Here is a 15258-nt window from a genome sequence, read left to right as displayed (position 1 = left end):
ATGAGTTTTAAAAAGAGATAAAATACATTATAACAAAATAATGAAATAAAATGAATTTTTTAAAAAGTGAAATAAGATAATGGAATAGGATAACAACACAAAGTAAGAACATCAATGAATCAAAGTAATGAAATAAGATGGCTTTAAAAAAGAGATAATAAAATAACATTATCTTAAAAGAGGTGATAACAGAACAGTGGAATAAAATAATGAAATTAATTAATGGAATAAAGTGGCTTTAAAAATAGATAAAATAAGCTAAGAAAATAAAATAATGAAATAAAATTAGCTTATAAAAAGGAGATAAAATAATATAATAAAATAATGGAATAAAATAATTTACCTTAAAAAATAAAAATAAAATATCAATGACTTAAAAAAGGGAGAAAATAAAATGATAAAACAGAATAATGAAATGAGATTAAAAACCAAAGAATAATAAGAAGAATAAAATAATGGAAGGGAAAGGGAAAGAAAAGGAAATGGGAAATGGAAGGGGAAGGAGAAGGGAAGGGGAAGGGAAAAAGGAAGGGAAACGGGGGAGGGAAGGGGAAGAGAAGACAAAGGTGAATAGGAAGGGAAAAGGGAAGAAAGGGGTGACCTGGAGTGGTCAGTTGGTCACTGGGTGTCATTTCTGAGGAGGATTCCCAGAATTCCCGGGTTGTTCTCACCGGAGCGTTGCCAGTGCCATGGAGTGGCCGTACAGGCTGTGCACGTCATACTGCCGGCCCCAGGACTGGACAGCATCCAGGCAGAGTGACCGTCTGAAGAGCGGCCAGTCAGCCACGCCTGTGAGGGGACATGGGAATTGGGGGGAAATGGATTAAAACTGTATGTTATGTATTATTGATATATGTATGTATGTGGGTTATATAAGTTACAACATTATTACTATTAATTTTAAATATAATTTAAAAAATTGTTTATTATTTTTCTCTTTCATTTTCTGCTTCTATTTCTACTACTTCTAATTATACTTTTACTTCTTTTATTATTTTTTATTGTCATTTCATTATCATAATAATAATAATAATAATAATAATAATAATAATAATAATAATAATAATAATATTGTCATTTTCATTATCATAATAATGAAAATAATAATTATTATTATAATTATTTTCATTATCATCATTATAATTACATTACCATTTTCATTATCATAATCATCTTTATTATTACTATCATTATCATTATTACTTATTATATATTATTCTTAATTAATATATGTATATAAATTTTGTCTATTACACATTAATTATATACAATATATAAAAAGATACACTAAATGTATTCAACTTTTATTACATTCTAGTTATTTATAATTAAAATACTTCACAAAATAAATGAATAATTATATTAATAAAATTTATATTAGACACATATTATTTATTATATATATGCATTGATTTATATGCATTAATATTATTCTAATGTATACAAATGTATACATTTATATTTTAATTATATAGGACTTATATGTGTTATTTAAGTTATACAATTATTTTATTGCTATTCATACATATTAGAGATCATTACAGATTATTACATATTCTGTAAGTAAGTTATGTATGGTCTATGAAAATTAGATACATTTAATATATTCAATATTTACTTCATTCAATATTTATTGTTTAAAAATAAAATTCCATAATTTCAGAAAAAAAAATATATCTATACAACCTGTATAAAAGTATATGCATTTATATGACATAACAAAAATATTATTTTCATTTATATAAAGGTACAAATTATTTTTTAATTGTACATTATTCGTATATGCTATATACGAATACTATCACATTGTTATATTAACTTACTACATATTCTTCTGTGCATAAATTATGTTATATAAAAACTAGATACATTCATTATATTCAATATTCATTATTTATAGATAAAGTGACAATGCCATGAAATGAAATAATTACATAATAATTATATTCATAAAAACAATATATAAATCTCTATTATATATTAATTAATAAAATATAATTTAAATGTATACAAATGGTCAAATTACATTTAAATTATATAGGGTTTGTATGTGTAATATGCTATTCTTTTATTGTTATACAGATATTTATGACATACAATGTATTTATATATGATATTCTATTATTACCTATTGCTGTATAGGTAAATGATATATGTTGCACATATATATGTTCCATATTAATGATATAGATTCTATATATTGAAATTATTAATTATATTTATTACATTTAATATATATATAATAGATATAAATGTTTATTATAGGTAAAATTTTGCAATTTTGCAAAATGTCTATGTAATTATATCTATAAAATTTAAGTATAAATCCATGCATTTGTACAGTTAATTAAAGTATTAGAATATGAACAAAGGCATATAATTAGATTAGAATTCTATAGGATTTATGTGTTGTATAAGTTATAAAATAAAATTATATTTTTATACAAATATATTAACATATTATAAAAACTAATTTACAAAATATATGCAAGAACAAAACCAAAAAATTATAATATTTATATGTATTAGAACAAAATAAAATATTAAAAAAACTAAAAAATCTATAAATAAGAAATCAGATAAAATAAAATAAATATATTAATATGAATAAATATAAATACAAGGGGAATATTTTGATGGTTATCTTTATAAAGTATTTGCCACTATAACTTATTAACAAATAGATTACAACCACATTTATGGAGTGGAAACATGAGATTTTCTTCTTGGCCCTGATAATTACTGAAAAAAAACATTTAATTTTTAAATGTGGCATAAATAAATAAAATAAACGTTGAAAGATAAAAGTAAATATGAACATAAATGTAAGCAATATATTAAATTAAAATAAAAATAAAAAATAAACGTAAAAGTGAACATCAAAATTAATGAAAAATAAATAAAAAAATAAATTCTCCCTGAGTGGTAATTATTGAAAATAAATGGATCGTAAAATTGAGCATTAATAAATAAAAATTAAAAAAAAATAAACATTGAATCATAAACATAAATGTAAATATAAACAATATATAAAAATGAAAATAAAAATGAAAATTAAAAATAAAACACATAAAAATAAACATAAAAAAATATAAAAATAAAAGATACTCTAAAATATTAAAATAGATAAACAGAAACAGAAACAAATATATACAACAAACACAAAAACCCCATAAATGCAAAGAAAAAAAATCACAGAATTAAACATTAAAATAAACAATAAATAATAAACAATAAAAATAAACATGAAAATTAAAAATAGAAAAGTAAAGATTGAAATAAGAATAAAAATTCCATATTCCCAGTGAATTTTCCATATTCCTACTGATTTTGGGGGATTTTCTCTTACGGGGGGTGTAGGGGGGAAAGTTCCATGTGCTATCAGTGCAGCCTCTGGTGGATCCAGGGATGAAGGATGCAGCCTCATTCATGTCCTGGGAAATCACAGAATCCAATTTAAAACCAAAATTGGAATACTGAAATATTTTAAAATTTTGATATTTAATGGCAAATCCTCATGGGCTTTTTGCCCAATTAAATTTGAATTGAAAAGTGAAATATGGAGTTTAATTAAAATTAATGAAGAGATAAAATTCCCCTGCTTGCAAGAAGTATTGAAGAAATAATGGTAACAATAGTAATAATAGTAGTATTAATATAAATATTAATATAAAATATTAATAAATATTGTGATTGTATAATTATATTAAGTATAATTATAGTTTACCTATAATTTAGTATCATTTATGTAGTAAAAAAGCATAAATAATGTAATATCTAATATAATGGGTATTATTTCAATATCACTAATAAAATTATTATACTATAGACTTATAATATTATAACTGCATTATCATCATATTATCATCATATTATATTAGTATAAGAGAAATTATATTAAACATTATCCTAGTATTTATACCATATATGGTAATAAATGACAAATGTATGTACTCTTTCTTAACATAAAAAATTTATCGATATAAATATTAATATAATAGACATATTATTTGTATTGACATTAAAATTAATAATTAATAATAGACATAATTTTATGATTATAATATTGTAATAATGTAAAAGACATTACAGATATTATTTATTATATTGTATCTAATAAATGATAAATTGACATATAAATTATTAACACAAATTATAAGAAATATTAAATTGAATAATGTAATATCTATTATATTAATGGATATGTTAATATTAATATTTTTGTATTATGATACTATAATCCTAGATATTAGGTTATTTATTATGCAGTACCAAAAAACCAAATCATTAATTTCTGTATCATTTGGTAATAAAATCTCTGCATAAATAAAAAAAAAAATCCAAAAGAATGTCTATCTTATTACATTATAATCCATATTGTATTAGATGCTATACTGTTTATAATAATAAATTTTAAATTTAAATTTATATATAATTGTTAATACAAATTCTGTATAAATAGTAAAAATAATATACTACTATTAAATATAATTAAATCTAATACCTAATGTCTAATTTTATTAATACTATTAGAATTTTATTTAATATTTAATATCTTGCATTAACATTAAATACATTATAAGTATGAAATTTAATAATAATAACAATTATTTTGATTTTATTAACCAATATTAATTATAACAATAAAGTTTAATGGTAATATTAATTATTGTTGTTTTATTAATTAATACTCATAATTATAAAAGTATTGATATAAATATTAATATTTCTTTGTAATTGTGGTTGCAGGCACTTCTCAGAAAGATTAAATTTCTTGAAATCCCTTTTTTCTGACAGAATCCAGCATCTGTTTCCATTAAAACAATTAAAAATAATAAATAAATTTTGGGGCTGGCTCACGATCCAGATGCCGTCGTAGGGGATGAGCTCATGGAACCTTTGGAATTCCTGCTCCCACCACTCCACACACACGGGGTTGGAGAAATCTGGGAAAACCACCTGGCCTGGCCGTGCCTGGGGGAAAAAAATCACCTAATTGGTTAAAATCGGGATTTTAGCACAAGGGAGAAACATGAATTTTAATGGTTCCAGTGGGTTTGGGGATTTGGGGCCTTGAAGGGATAGAAAAAAAAATTAACAAAAATTAAAATCTAAAATATAAAAAAATTAATCAAAATAAATCAAAATTTTTGTTTAAAAAAATAGAATGAAAAATCAAATTTAAATATTGAAAAATTAAAGCTTAAAAATAAATTTAAATATACTTATAAAAAATAGAAAATAAAATAATAAATTCAAAATAAGTAACAATAATTAAAAAAACTTAAATTAAAAATTTAAGTAAAGTACAAAAAATAAAAAATAAAAAATAAAAAAAATCAAAATGATGTTGAAAAATAAAATTGAAACTTAAAATATTGGAAAATCAAGAAATTGGAACATGTCAAAACTGATTTTTAAAATTAAAAAATTTAAACTAATTAATTACCTCTCCCATCAGTGCCATTGGCCATCAGTTAATGAATTACCTCTCCAATTAGCATACGGGGAATGAATTCATTCCCTCTTCAATTCAGAGGTGGGGCTCTTAATTCGCTCTCCAATTAACAGCAGGGCTAATTATTAATTACCTCTCCAACTGGCTATGGGGGCTATTAATTCATCCTCTTGTCAGTGTTCGGGGCCATTAATTAATGAATTACCTCTCAAATTAGTTGTGTGGGCTAGTAATTAATTATTTACCACCCCAAGTAGTAGCTGGGGCTAATAATTCCATCTCCCACCAGCACCAGAAGCTATTAAGTAATGAATTACCGTTACAATTAACACCAGGGTCTATAATTCCCTTTCCAACTAAAATCAGGGGCAATTAATTCCTACATCAATTAGAATCAGAGACTACTAATTAATTTTGTCTCTAATCAGCACTGAGGCCATTAATTACTTCAGTCTTCGATTACCACCAGGGGCTATTAATTAATGAATTCCCTCTCCCTTTAGAATCAGTGGTTGTTAAGTAATTCCCTCTCCTATCAGCATCAGGGGCTATTAATTAATTCCCTCTCAAATTCGCTTTGGGGGCTATTAATTCCCTCTCCCATTAGTGTTTGGGGCCATTAATTTATGAATTACCTCTCCAATTGTCCTTGTGGGCTATTAATGAATGAATTACTTTCCCAGTTAGCATCAGGAGCTATTAATTAATTGCCTTCCCAATTAGTGGCAGGGGCTATTGATTAATTTCCTCTCCAATTCACATGTAGGGCTATTAATTCCCTCTCCAATTAACACCAGAAATGATTAATTACCTTTCCAGTTAGAATCCGTGGTTATTAATTAATTCACTCTCCCCAGAGAGGCTACGAATTATTAAGCTGGAGGCTATCAATTATTAAATTCTCATTACAATTAATATCAGAGGATATTAATTCTCTCTCCAGTTAACTTCACAAGCCATTAATTAATTACCTCCCCAATTAGCGGTGTGACACCATCAGACTCGTTGACCCACACCCGTTTCTCCTGGCCTCTCTCGAAGGTCCTGTAGGGGCTCCCGTCTGCCATTGGCTCCATGGCGATGGCAGCATCCTAAACCCACCAAAAATGGGGAAAAACCTCTGATTTCTGCATTCCCCAAAAAGTTATGGGAAATGGGAAAAATCCCTCACCAAGACAATGACGAATTTCTGCTCAGCGGCATTCAGGAATTCGCGGAAATTGGGAAGATCGTGGAATTTGATTTTGTCGTAGGTGAAATCCTTGCACCCGTCCATGGCATCGATGTCAGTGTACTGCACGTCCTGGGGACATGGATTTGGGGTAAAATTCCTTGAACAACACTGGATTTGGGAAAATTCAAGTTTTTAAAATTCTTTTCTACCATAAAATTGAAGTTGAGGGCAGAGGATTTTCTGAAGTTTGCGGGATTTTGGAAATGGGATTTTGGGGATGGGGGTGGAGCTCATTTTGGAGGGAAATTAAGGAAAATTATATGGGAATAATTTAGGAATTAAGAAATTAATAGGGAGAAATCAAAATGGGGAAACCGCTGCTGGAAAAATGGGGGAAGATGTAAAATAATTTGGAGCCTTTTATGCAGCATATGGATTATATAATCAATATAAATATTTAATTTATATTAAATAATAATATAATATAGAATAAATAAATTTAATATTATTAATAAATTTGCATTTAATAATTGTATTAAATATAAAATGTGTATTAATTATAGAAACTATAAATTATATTTTAATTATATTAAATGTAGGATATAGAATATAGGTGCATAATGTGGATTATATGGAATACAGAATAAATGATAGAGAATATAGACTATATTATAGATATCCTATAGAATACAGAATATTATATAATATACGTTATACAGATTATAAAGGAAACATAAAATTCAGAACAGAGAATATATGTTATACAAGAAATAATATATAGAATGTAGACTATAGATTTAATATGAAATCATTGTATAATATTGACATAGACTACAGGCATATATATGTTATATATTATTTGTGAAATAAAATATGGAATATGGACTTTATTATATAAATTCAGAAGTTAAAAAATTGGCACATTATATTTAGATATTCTATAGAATATAGAATAAATAATAAACCCATATAGAATAAATTATATATATATATAATGCAGAATAAAGACTAAATATGGGATATGGCATTATTATAGAATAAAGTATATAGAATATGTCAATCACAATTTCTTAAATAGACAAATACATATGATATATAAATACAATAATATAAAAATAATTAATGCAATACCAAATGTAAAAATAAAATTTAATAGTGGATAATAATAATGGATAATAATGGAGAATAACAATAGTAATAATAATAGTAATAAAATAATAAATAACAATAAAAATTATAATGAAAATAAAAATGAAAATATTAATAATAAATATTTGAGTAGTGCTTTGACTCACATAGGGCAGCCCAATTGCCCGGTTCCGCTCCACCACAGCCTTCACCTCATCCAGGGATCCGTAACTGCGGTGGCTGAGCTGGAATCCCAGTGCCCAATATGGTGGGAGGGCGGGCAGCCCGATAAACTGGGAATTAGACACCAAAATTACTCACTTCCCTGAAATTCCCTGATTTCAATCCAAGTCTGGGAGGTGTCAGCCCAATAAACTGGGAATTTGACCCAAAATTTCCTCATATCCTTGAAATCCCAACATTCCAACCCAAACCTGGGCAGTTGCTGGCTGATAAACTGATAATTCAACCCCAAAACACCTCACATTCCCAAAATTCCCTATTTCACTTCAAATTTCAAAAGTGACAGCCTGATAAACTGGGAATTCAATCCCAAAACACCTCAGACTTCCGAAATCCCAACATTCTGACCCAAATCCAGGAGGTGCTGGCACCAGCAGCTTAAATAAACTGGGAATTTGACTTAAAAACTCCTCACACTCCTGAATTTCGCTGATTTCACTTCAATTTGGGTGGTGGCACCTGAAAAACTGGGAATTCTGTTGGAGTCTGAGATATAGAGTGTGTGCCCTTGTTTCTAATACTTAGTTCTAGGATTCAAAGAAACACTGAATTTCATATAACATGAAATTCATGAGCATGTTTTCATGGTGATACATGAAAACAAATGCTAAAGTTAGATAGGAAAAGTGTGTGTAGATTAGAAAGTTCTTTAAATCACTGGGTGAAAAAGTAGTTTAGAGAACAGGAGACAAGATGGAGGATTTAGGGTGTTGTCTCTTGTCCTTCTTCTTTCTTCTTCATGTTCTTCTCCTAGGGGTTTTTGGGTAGTAGTAAGTGATTGGATACAAAACACCGTAGCGCAGCACACAGGTCATTGAGTCACTAAGAAAAATAGTTTAGTTGGCATCTGTTAATTGGGTAAATGGACATATAAAAGAAACTGAAGAGGATCTTTGTTAGCCATTTTACCCTTCTCTATCATAGTGCACATAGCTCCTTGTACCTTGTAATGCTGATAAGAAAAGAATAAACAACTGAGACTGAACAAGAGAAAACTGCCTCTCTCATCAACCTTCAGTTCAACGGGAAAAAGAACATAATCTAAAAGTCCCTAACAAGACAGAATTCAACCTGAAACCACCCCACATTCCTCAAATCCCCCATATTCTCCCCAGATATGCACCTGGACATATTCCTGCACCACCTGCTCGGGTGTGTCCCCCAAAAAGATGTAAAAATCCAAGATTCCTCCGATTGTCCGGAAAGTGACGGCGGGAGCCGGAGTCAGTGCCACCTCTACCGGCACAAAAACAGAAGAATATGCCTTTTGCAGTCAGAGAAGCACAGAGAGTGTGCCCTTATCTCCAATACCTGGCTCTGACTTCAAAGAAAGCACTGAATTTCATATAACACCATGGAAATAACTTTTAAATAGAAAAACTAGGAGTGTGGGCATGTTAGAGAGTTTTCTTAAGTCACTAGGTGAAAAAGGTGAAGTTTAAGGTTTAAGCCCTTTTAGAAAACAAAAGACAAGATGGAGGATTTAGGGTGTTGCCTCTTGTCCTTCTTCTTTCTTCATCTTCTTCTAGAGGTTTTTGGATAGTAATAAGTGATTGGATATAGAACGCCGCAGTGCAGCACACAGGTGTTGGGTCATTGGATCACTATGAAAAATAATTTACTTAGCATTTGTTAAATGGATAAATGAACATATAAAAGACCTTGGAAAAGTTCTTGTTTGCCATTTTGCACCTTTCTATCTTGGTGCACATAGCTCCTTGTACCCTGTATACATGTAATGCAGATAAAAGAAGAATAAACAACCAAGTCCAAGCACAAGAAGCAGCCTCTGTCTTGTCACTTTCAGTCCTGGGGAAAAGAACCCGGTTACCAGTGTTGCATCAGGACATTTGCCCAAATGCCCCCAAATTTTGATGGAAATTTAAAGGTATCCCAGAGTTTGAAATTTTGAATTTTTTTCAGGGTTTTTTTTTTTTTTTTTCCCCCTAAGAAATGCTGATTTTCACTCATTTATAGCCCCAAAAAGGGAAGGGGAACAAGAAGGCAGGATTTGGTCTCAATAATTTTATTTTATTAATTTTATTTAATTAATAATTAATTAATTTAATTGATGGTTTGAATTTAGTGATTAAAATATTAAAATATCAATGAATAAATTATCACTCAATAAATTCACTTAAATTATCACTGAATTAGATTATCACTGACTGAAATTATTTAATAAATTACTACTTAATCAAATTATCAAGTAACTAAATCTGCAATTTCAATTCAATAAATAAAATTAAATTAATTTAATCCACTCAGCAAATTAATATATCGGAAATAATTTAAATTGAATAATTTATGTTTTTATTAATTTTATTTTAACAGAGTTAAATAATTTAAATAAAAAACTTTGTCTTAATTTTTAAATTAAGTTTTTAAATTTTAATTTCAATTAAATTCCTTCAATTAATCCATTCAGTCAATAAATGCAATAATTGAATTAAATAATTTCAATTAAATATTCAGATAATTAATTTAATAACACCCAAACACATTCACACAGATTTTAGGCCAATTCATGGATTTTATTTCCAATTTTGGCTGAAATTTGAAGTTTTTCTCCCGAAATAGTCTTGAACAGTAACAAATTATGTTTTAATATTTGACAAAAATTAAATAAATATTAAAAATTAATATTACTTTTATATTTAGAAATACAGAGGACATTTTACTCTCATAAACATAACAATAAATTTATTGATTTTTATATTTTTATTATGTAAGCAATAATAATTATAAATGTATAAAATTATTTTAATTTTAATAAATATTTATATTTTATTCAATCATTAAGATTTTGTGAAAGGTAATATTTTTAAAAAGTAAACATTTTGCAAGAATTTTAAAAATTTAATATTTTATAGAAAAATAATATTTAAATCAATATTTTATAATATTTTTAGTATTTCTGGCATTATTTGGAATTTCCTCACCCATGGCATTGCTGTTCATCAGGAAAACGCCCATGGAAGCTCCAGAATTGTCTTCCAAACAGAGGAAAAATGCATGTACTCCGGCCAGGTTCTCCACACTCTGACAAAAAATGGAGAAAATCATTAAAATTTAAAAAAATAATAATTACAAACACTTCAAAAATCAACCACCATAGGGGAAACATCGAAATTATCCATTTTAACATTATCTTTTAAATTTCTGCTTTTATTTAAAATATTTTCAAGTGTTTCAAATCAGCTTAAAGCAAAAAGTTGGGGAAATCTCCCCCAAAAATTGGGGATTTTGGAGAAAAAACCCCAAATTCTTCCCAATTTCAATTAATTTTTATCTAAAATAATAACAAAATAATTTTACTTAATTTTTTTTTTCTAAAAAAATAATTAAGCTTCAAAATTTAGCATAAAGAGTATTAAAAGTCATGTTTAGGATCATGTCAGGTCTTCCTACAACATCCCCCGAAAAATTTGGATTTGGGAATGCAGAAAAAAAAAAGTGGGGGGTGGGAAATGAGAAGCATCAAAGGCTGATTAAAAATCTCAGATTTTCTAAGTTGATAAAGAGTCAAAACAATAGCCCAAAAAAGTCACAGATTTGTGTCAAAGCAGCCAGAAAAAGGTAATTTTAGGGTTTTTTTTTGGAATTCAGGTTTACATTTTATCCTAACCTTTAGTTTTAAATTAATTTCCATGTTGTTTTTTATTTTCAATCTTCAATTTACTTTTTATTTAATGAATTTAAATTTTATTTCAATTCTTAAATTTTATTTGCATTTTTATTTCTTTTTGAAATTGATTTTCAAAACATTAATTTGATTAATTTAATTTTAATTTTTACAATTTTAATCTTAGTTTAATTTATGAAGTAGAGTTTTCATTTATAGATTTAATTTTTTATTTATTTTTCATTTTATATTTATTTATTATTTAAATTTTATTTTTATTATAATTTAAATTTAATTTAAAATAATTTTCATGAATTTTATTTTATTTCCCAGTATTTTCATTTTATGTCTAGTCATGTCAATTTTCCCTCCATTTTTCCTTTTTATTGATACTTGGAATTTTCTTTGCTTCACTTCCACTTGGTCTTTTCCTTTATTCATTCCCATTTGATTTTTTCCTTTATCTCAGTTCCATTTTCTTTTTAATTCTTCATTTTTGCAACATAATTGTCTAATCATAAAATTTAAACTTTAATTTCTAAAATGAAATTTTAAAAATTAAAATTTTCAGTCTTGATCTTTGACCTTTTTTTTTGAATTTTAAACTTTAAACTTTAAACTATGACTTTTAAAATTAAATACTGCATTTTTAATTTCAAAGCCACTATAATTTAATGTCCAAATTTAAACTTAAATTTTAAACTATAACTTAGATTTTTAAATTTTAATTTTTTCTTTTAGATTTCAATTGTAAGTTTTTAGTTAAATTAATTAAAAATTTAAAATGAAATTTAACTTTTTAAATTTAATTTTAAACTACATTTTATACTTAAACTTTAAATTTTAAATTTAACATTTCAAAAACCAATTATAAATTTTAAATTTCAAACATTAAACTTTAACTTTTAAAATTTGAAAGTCAATCTTTAAACTTTGAACTCTAAACATTAAAATCACCATTTCATGTCAAATTTCAGTTTAAAAATTCTCACATGCCTTCCGACTCCACAAACAAATTCCAAACAATCCAGAAAAACCTCATGCCAATGAGAATTTCACCCATCAAAACCTTAAATTTTTGCTAATTTTTAATGGAAAGAGAAATCCCAAAGGCCAAATTTGTCCCAAAAGCGTGGAGATGAGCCCAAAACCTCACAGCAGAGGGGGCGGCGTGGCGGCTGAAGAGGGGCCAGGTTTTCCAGTGCAGATCGTGCCGGAAGCTCCGGTGGAGATGCTCCCCCAGGCCATAGACGTTGGAGCTAGGAATGCGGGTGGAAATCTGCAGGAATTGCTCGGAAAACACCAAGGGGCCGATGGTGGTGTCGAATCTGGGGTGAAAAAAATTGAAATTTGTAATGCAAAAAATTTAACATTTAGGTATTAAGCACATGAAATGAAGAATTGTGAAATGAAAATGAAAAAAAATTAGAAAATAAAAATCTAAAATTGAAAATTTAAATGTAAAATACCTCAAACGTGAAATTTTTGACATCCAATAGAAAATCTGATTTTAAATTTAAATTTTTAAATGTCAAATCTGAAATCTAAAATTTTAAATCTAAGACTTGAAACTTAAAATTTGAATTTTCAAGTTTAATATAAAAAATTTGAAACTTAAAATAGATTACATTTAACTAAATGCCTAAAGTAGAAAATGTAAGATTTGAAGTTAAAATCAGGAATTTAAGATTCAACACAAACAAAAATATAGAATTTTAAACTTAAACCTTAAACCTTAAAATTTAATATTTAAAACCTAACATTTAAAAATTTAACCTTAAAATCAGAAATTTAAAACTTAAAAATTTAAAACCTAGGACTTCAAACTCAAAATTTAGAATTTTAATTTAAAATTGGAAATTAAGTTATAATTGGAGAAAATACTGTTTGGAGCAGAAAAAAATGCACAAATTTTCATTCTGTTTTTATTTATTTTCAGAAAACACTTTTGGGATCCATTTCAAAAACTTCTCTTGAAACGCTCTTTCAGTTTCTATTTAATTTTGAAAAAAAAATCTGGGATAATTTTTTTAAAAAAAATTCGTAAATTTCCTTTTAGTTTTTATTGCATTTAAGAAATTGGGACTTATTTAAAAAAATCTTCCTCCAAACGCAGTCCAAATTTTCCTTCAGCTTTCATTTAATTTGGGAAAATAATATTGGAATCTGAAAATTGCTCCAATTTTCCTCCAGCTTTTATTTAATTTGGAGAAACAACTTTGGGAATTCTCTGAATAATCCCAGGAGTGTTTTCCCGAAATTGAAAAAAATGAAAGGAAAACTTTATCAGTTTTCTAGGGAAGTTTTCAAAACAATCCCAGACTTATTTTTTCCAAATTAAATAAAAACGGCTATACTTTATGCAATTTTCAGCTCCAAATATAATTTTTGTCTAAATTAAATAAAAAAATTGATGCAAAATTGAAGCAATTTTCTGATCCCGACATTATTTCCCCAAAATTAAATAAAACCAAAGCAAAATTTAAGGAATTTTTAAATCCCAAAATAATTTTTCCTGAATTAAATAAACCAAAGGAAAAATCAAGGTATATGTTGGTGTTTTAAAAAACTCTCGTTTTCTAAATTAAAAAAATGAAAATTAAATTAATTTCCAAGTTAAATAAAAACTGAAGAAAAATTAGGAAATTTTCTAAGAAACTTTTTCAAAAGTGATCCCAATTTTTTTTTCTAAATTAAGCAAAAACTTCATGAAAAAATCTTAATTTTTCATATTCCAAATTTATTTCCCAAAATTAAACATTTTAAAATGAAATTTAAAGTAATTTTCTAACATTTAAAAAAATCCCAGAATTAATTTTTCCAAATTCAATAAAAATTGACGGAAAATTTAATCAATTTTTAGATCCCCAAAAATATTTTCCCCAAATTAAATTGAAGTCTAATTAATGGAAAATTAAGACAAACTTCCAGGGTTTCAAGTAGATCCCAGCATTGGATTTTTCCAAATTAAATAAAATTAAAATTAAAATTAAATCAGTTTCCAAAAAAATGAAACAAAAATTTAAGGAAAATTAAAGAAATTTTCAAATCTGAAAATTCTTTTCCCCAAATTAACTAAAAAACAAAGGAGAATTCAATGAATTTTTTAGTATTTCAAAGAAATCCTGATATTTATCCCAGATTAATTCAGAATTGTCCCATTGGCTCAGCCCTTCCTGATGACAAATTTGCCTTTTTAGGGAGCAAAAAAGCCCCCCCCAAAATGCAGGGAAAAGGACAATTTAATGATTAAAGCTTATAAATCCAGCCCAAGGCAGGAATTTTTTGAGGCAAAACCTGGGAAATTTGCTCACATGACTTTGCCGGTGCTGGCTCGAATAACCTGGATCCCAAAGGGATTTTCCTGGAATTTCAGCCGATATTTGGGGTCAGAGGTGGCGGGGCCAGAAAAGGGCCCAATGTGGTCGTGGGGGACCTCAAACTGCTGCTTTTTGTGGTCGGTGAACTGCAGGAAAAAGGGGAAAAACGGGAATTTGGGGATTATTTTTTTGGGGTGGAAATGATAGGTTTTGAGATTGGAAATTTGGGCTCAGAGGGGTAGGGATAAAAGAAATGGGAAAAAAGGGATATAAAGGGGGAAAAGGAAAAGGGAGAAAAGGAAATGAAATA

The 15258-nt window shown here is 27.1% G+C and overlaps 1 protein-coding gene across 2 annotated transcripts in view; it reads right to left on the bottom strand.

Moving 5' to 3' along the window:
- The window catches only part of LOC111943230 (maltase-glucoamylase-like), a 68377-nt gene that overhangs the window by 42901 nt on the left and 10218 nt on the right, over positions 1 to 15258 (bottom strand). For both annotated transcript variants that reach the window (XM_086866495.1, XM_086866496.1), the window contains exons 6-15: positions 14943 to 15094; positions 12785 to 12956; positions 10946 to 11045; positions 9127 to 9239; positions 7928 to 8053; positions 6630 to 6761; positions 6430 to 6549; positions 4861 to 4974; positions 3350 to 3434; positions 672 to 789 (exon numbers count right to left, since the gene is read on the bottom strand). In XM_086866495.1, the coding sequence (XP_086722621.1) occupies positions 672 to 789; positions 3350 to 3434; positions 4861 to 4974; positions 6430 to 6549; positions 6630 to 6761; positions 7928 to 8053; positions 9127 to 9239; positions 10946 to 11045; positions 12785 to 12956; positions 14943 to 15094 (1232 nt within the window). The remainder of the gene's footprint in view (positions 1 to 671; positions 790 to 3349; positions 3435 to 4860; positions 4975 to 6429; positions 6550 to 6629; positions 6762 to 7927; positions 8054 to 9126; positions 9240 to 10945; positions 11046 to 12784; positions 12957 to 14942; positions 15095 to 15258) is intronic.

This window comes from Cyanistes caeruleus, chromosome 31, assembly GCF_971803275.1.
Source record: "Cyanistes caeruleus chromosome 31, bCyaCae1.hap1.1, whole genome shotgun sequence".
Lineage (NCBI taxonomy): Eukaryota > Metazoa > Chordata > Aves > Passeriformes > Paridae > Cyanistes > Cyanistes caeruleus.
The sequence above is the reverse complement of the archived record's forward strand: the minus strand, read 5'-3'. Positions and strand labels throughout refer to the sequence as shown.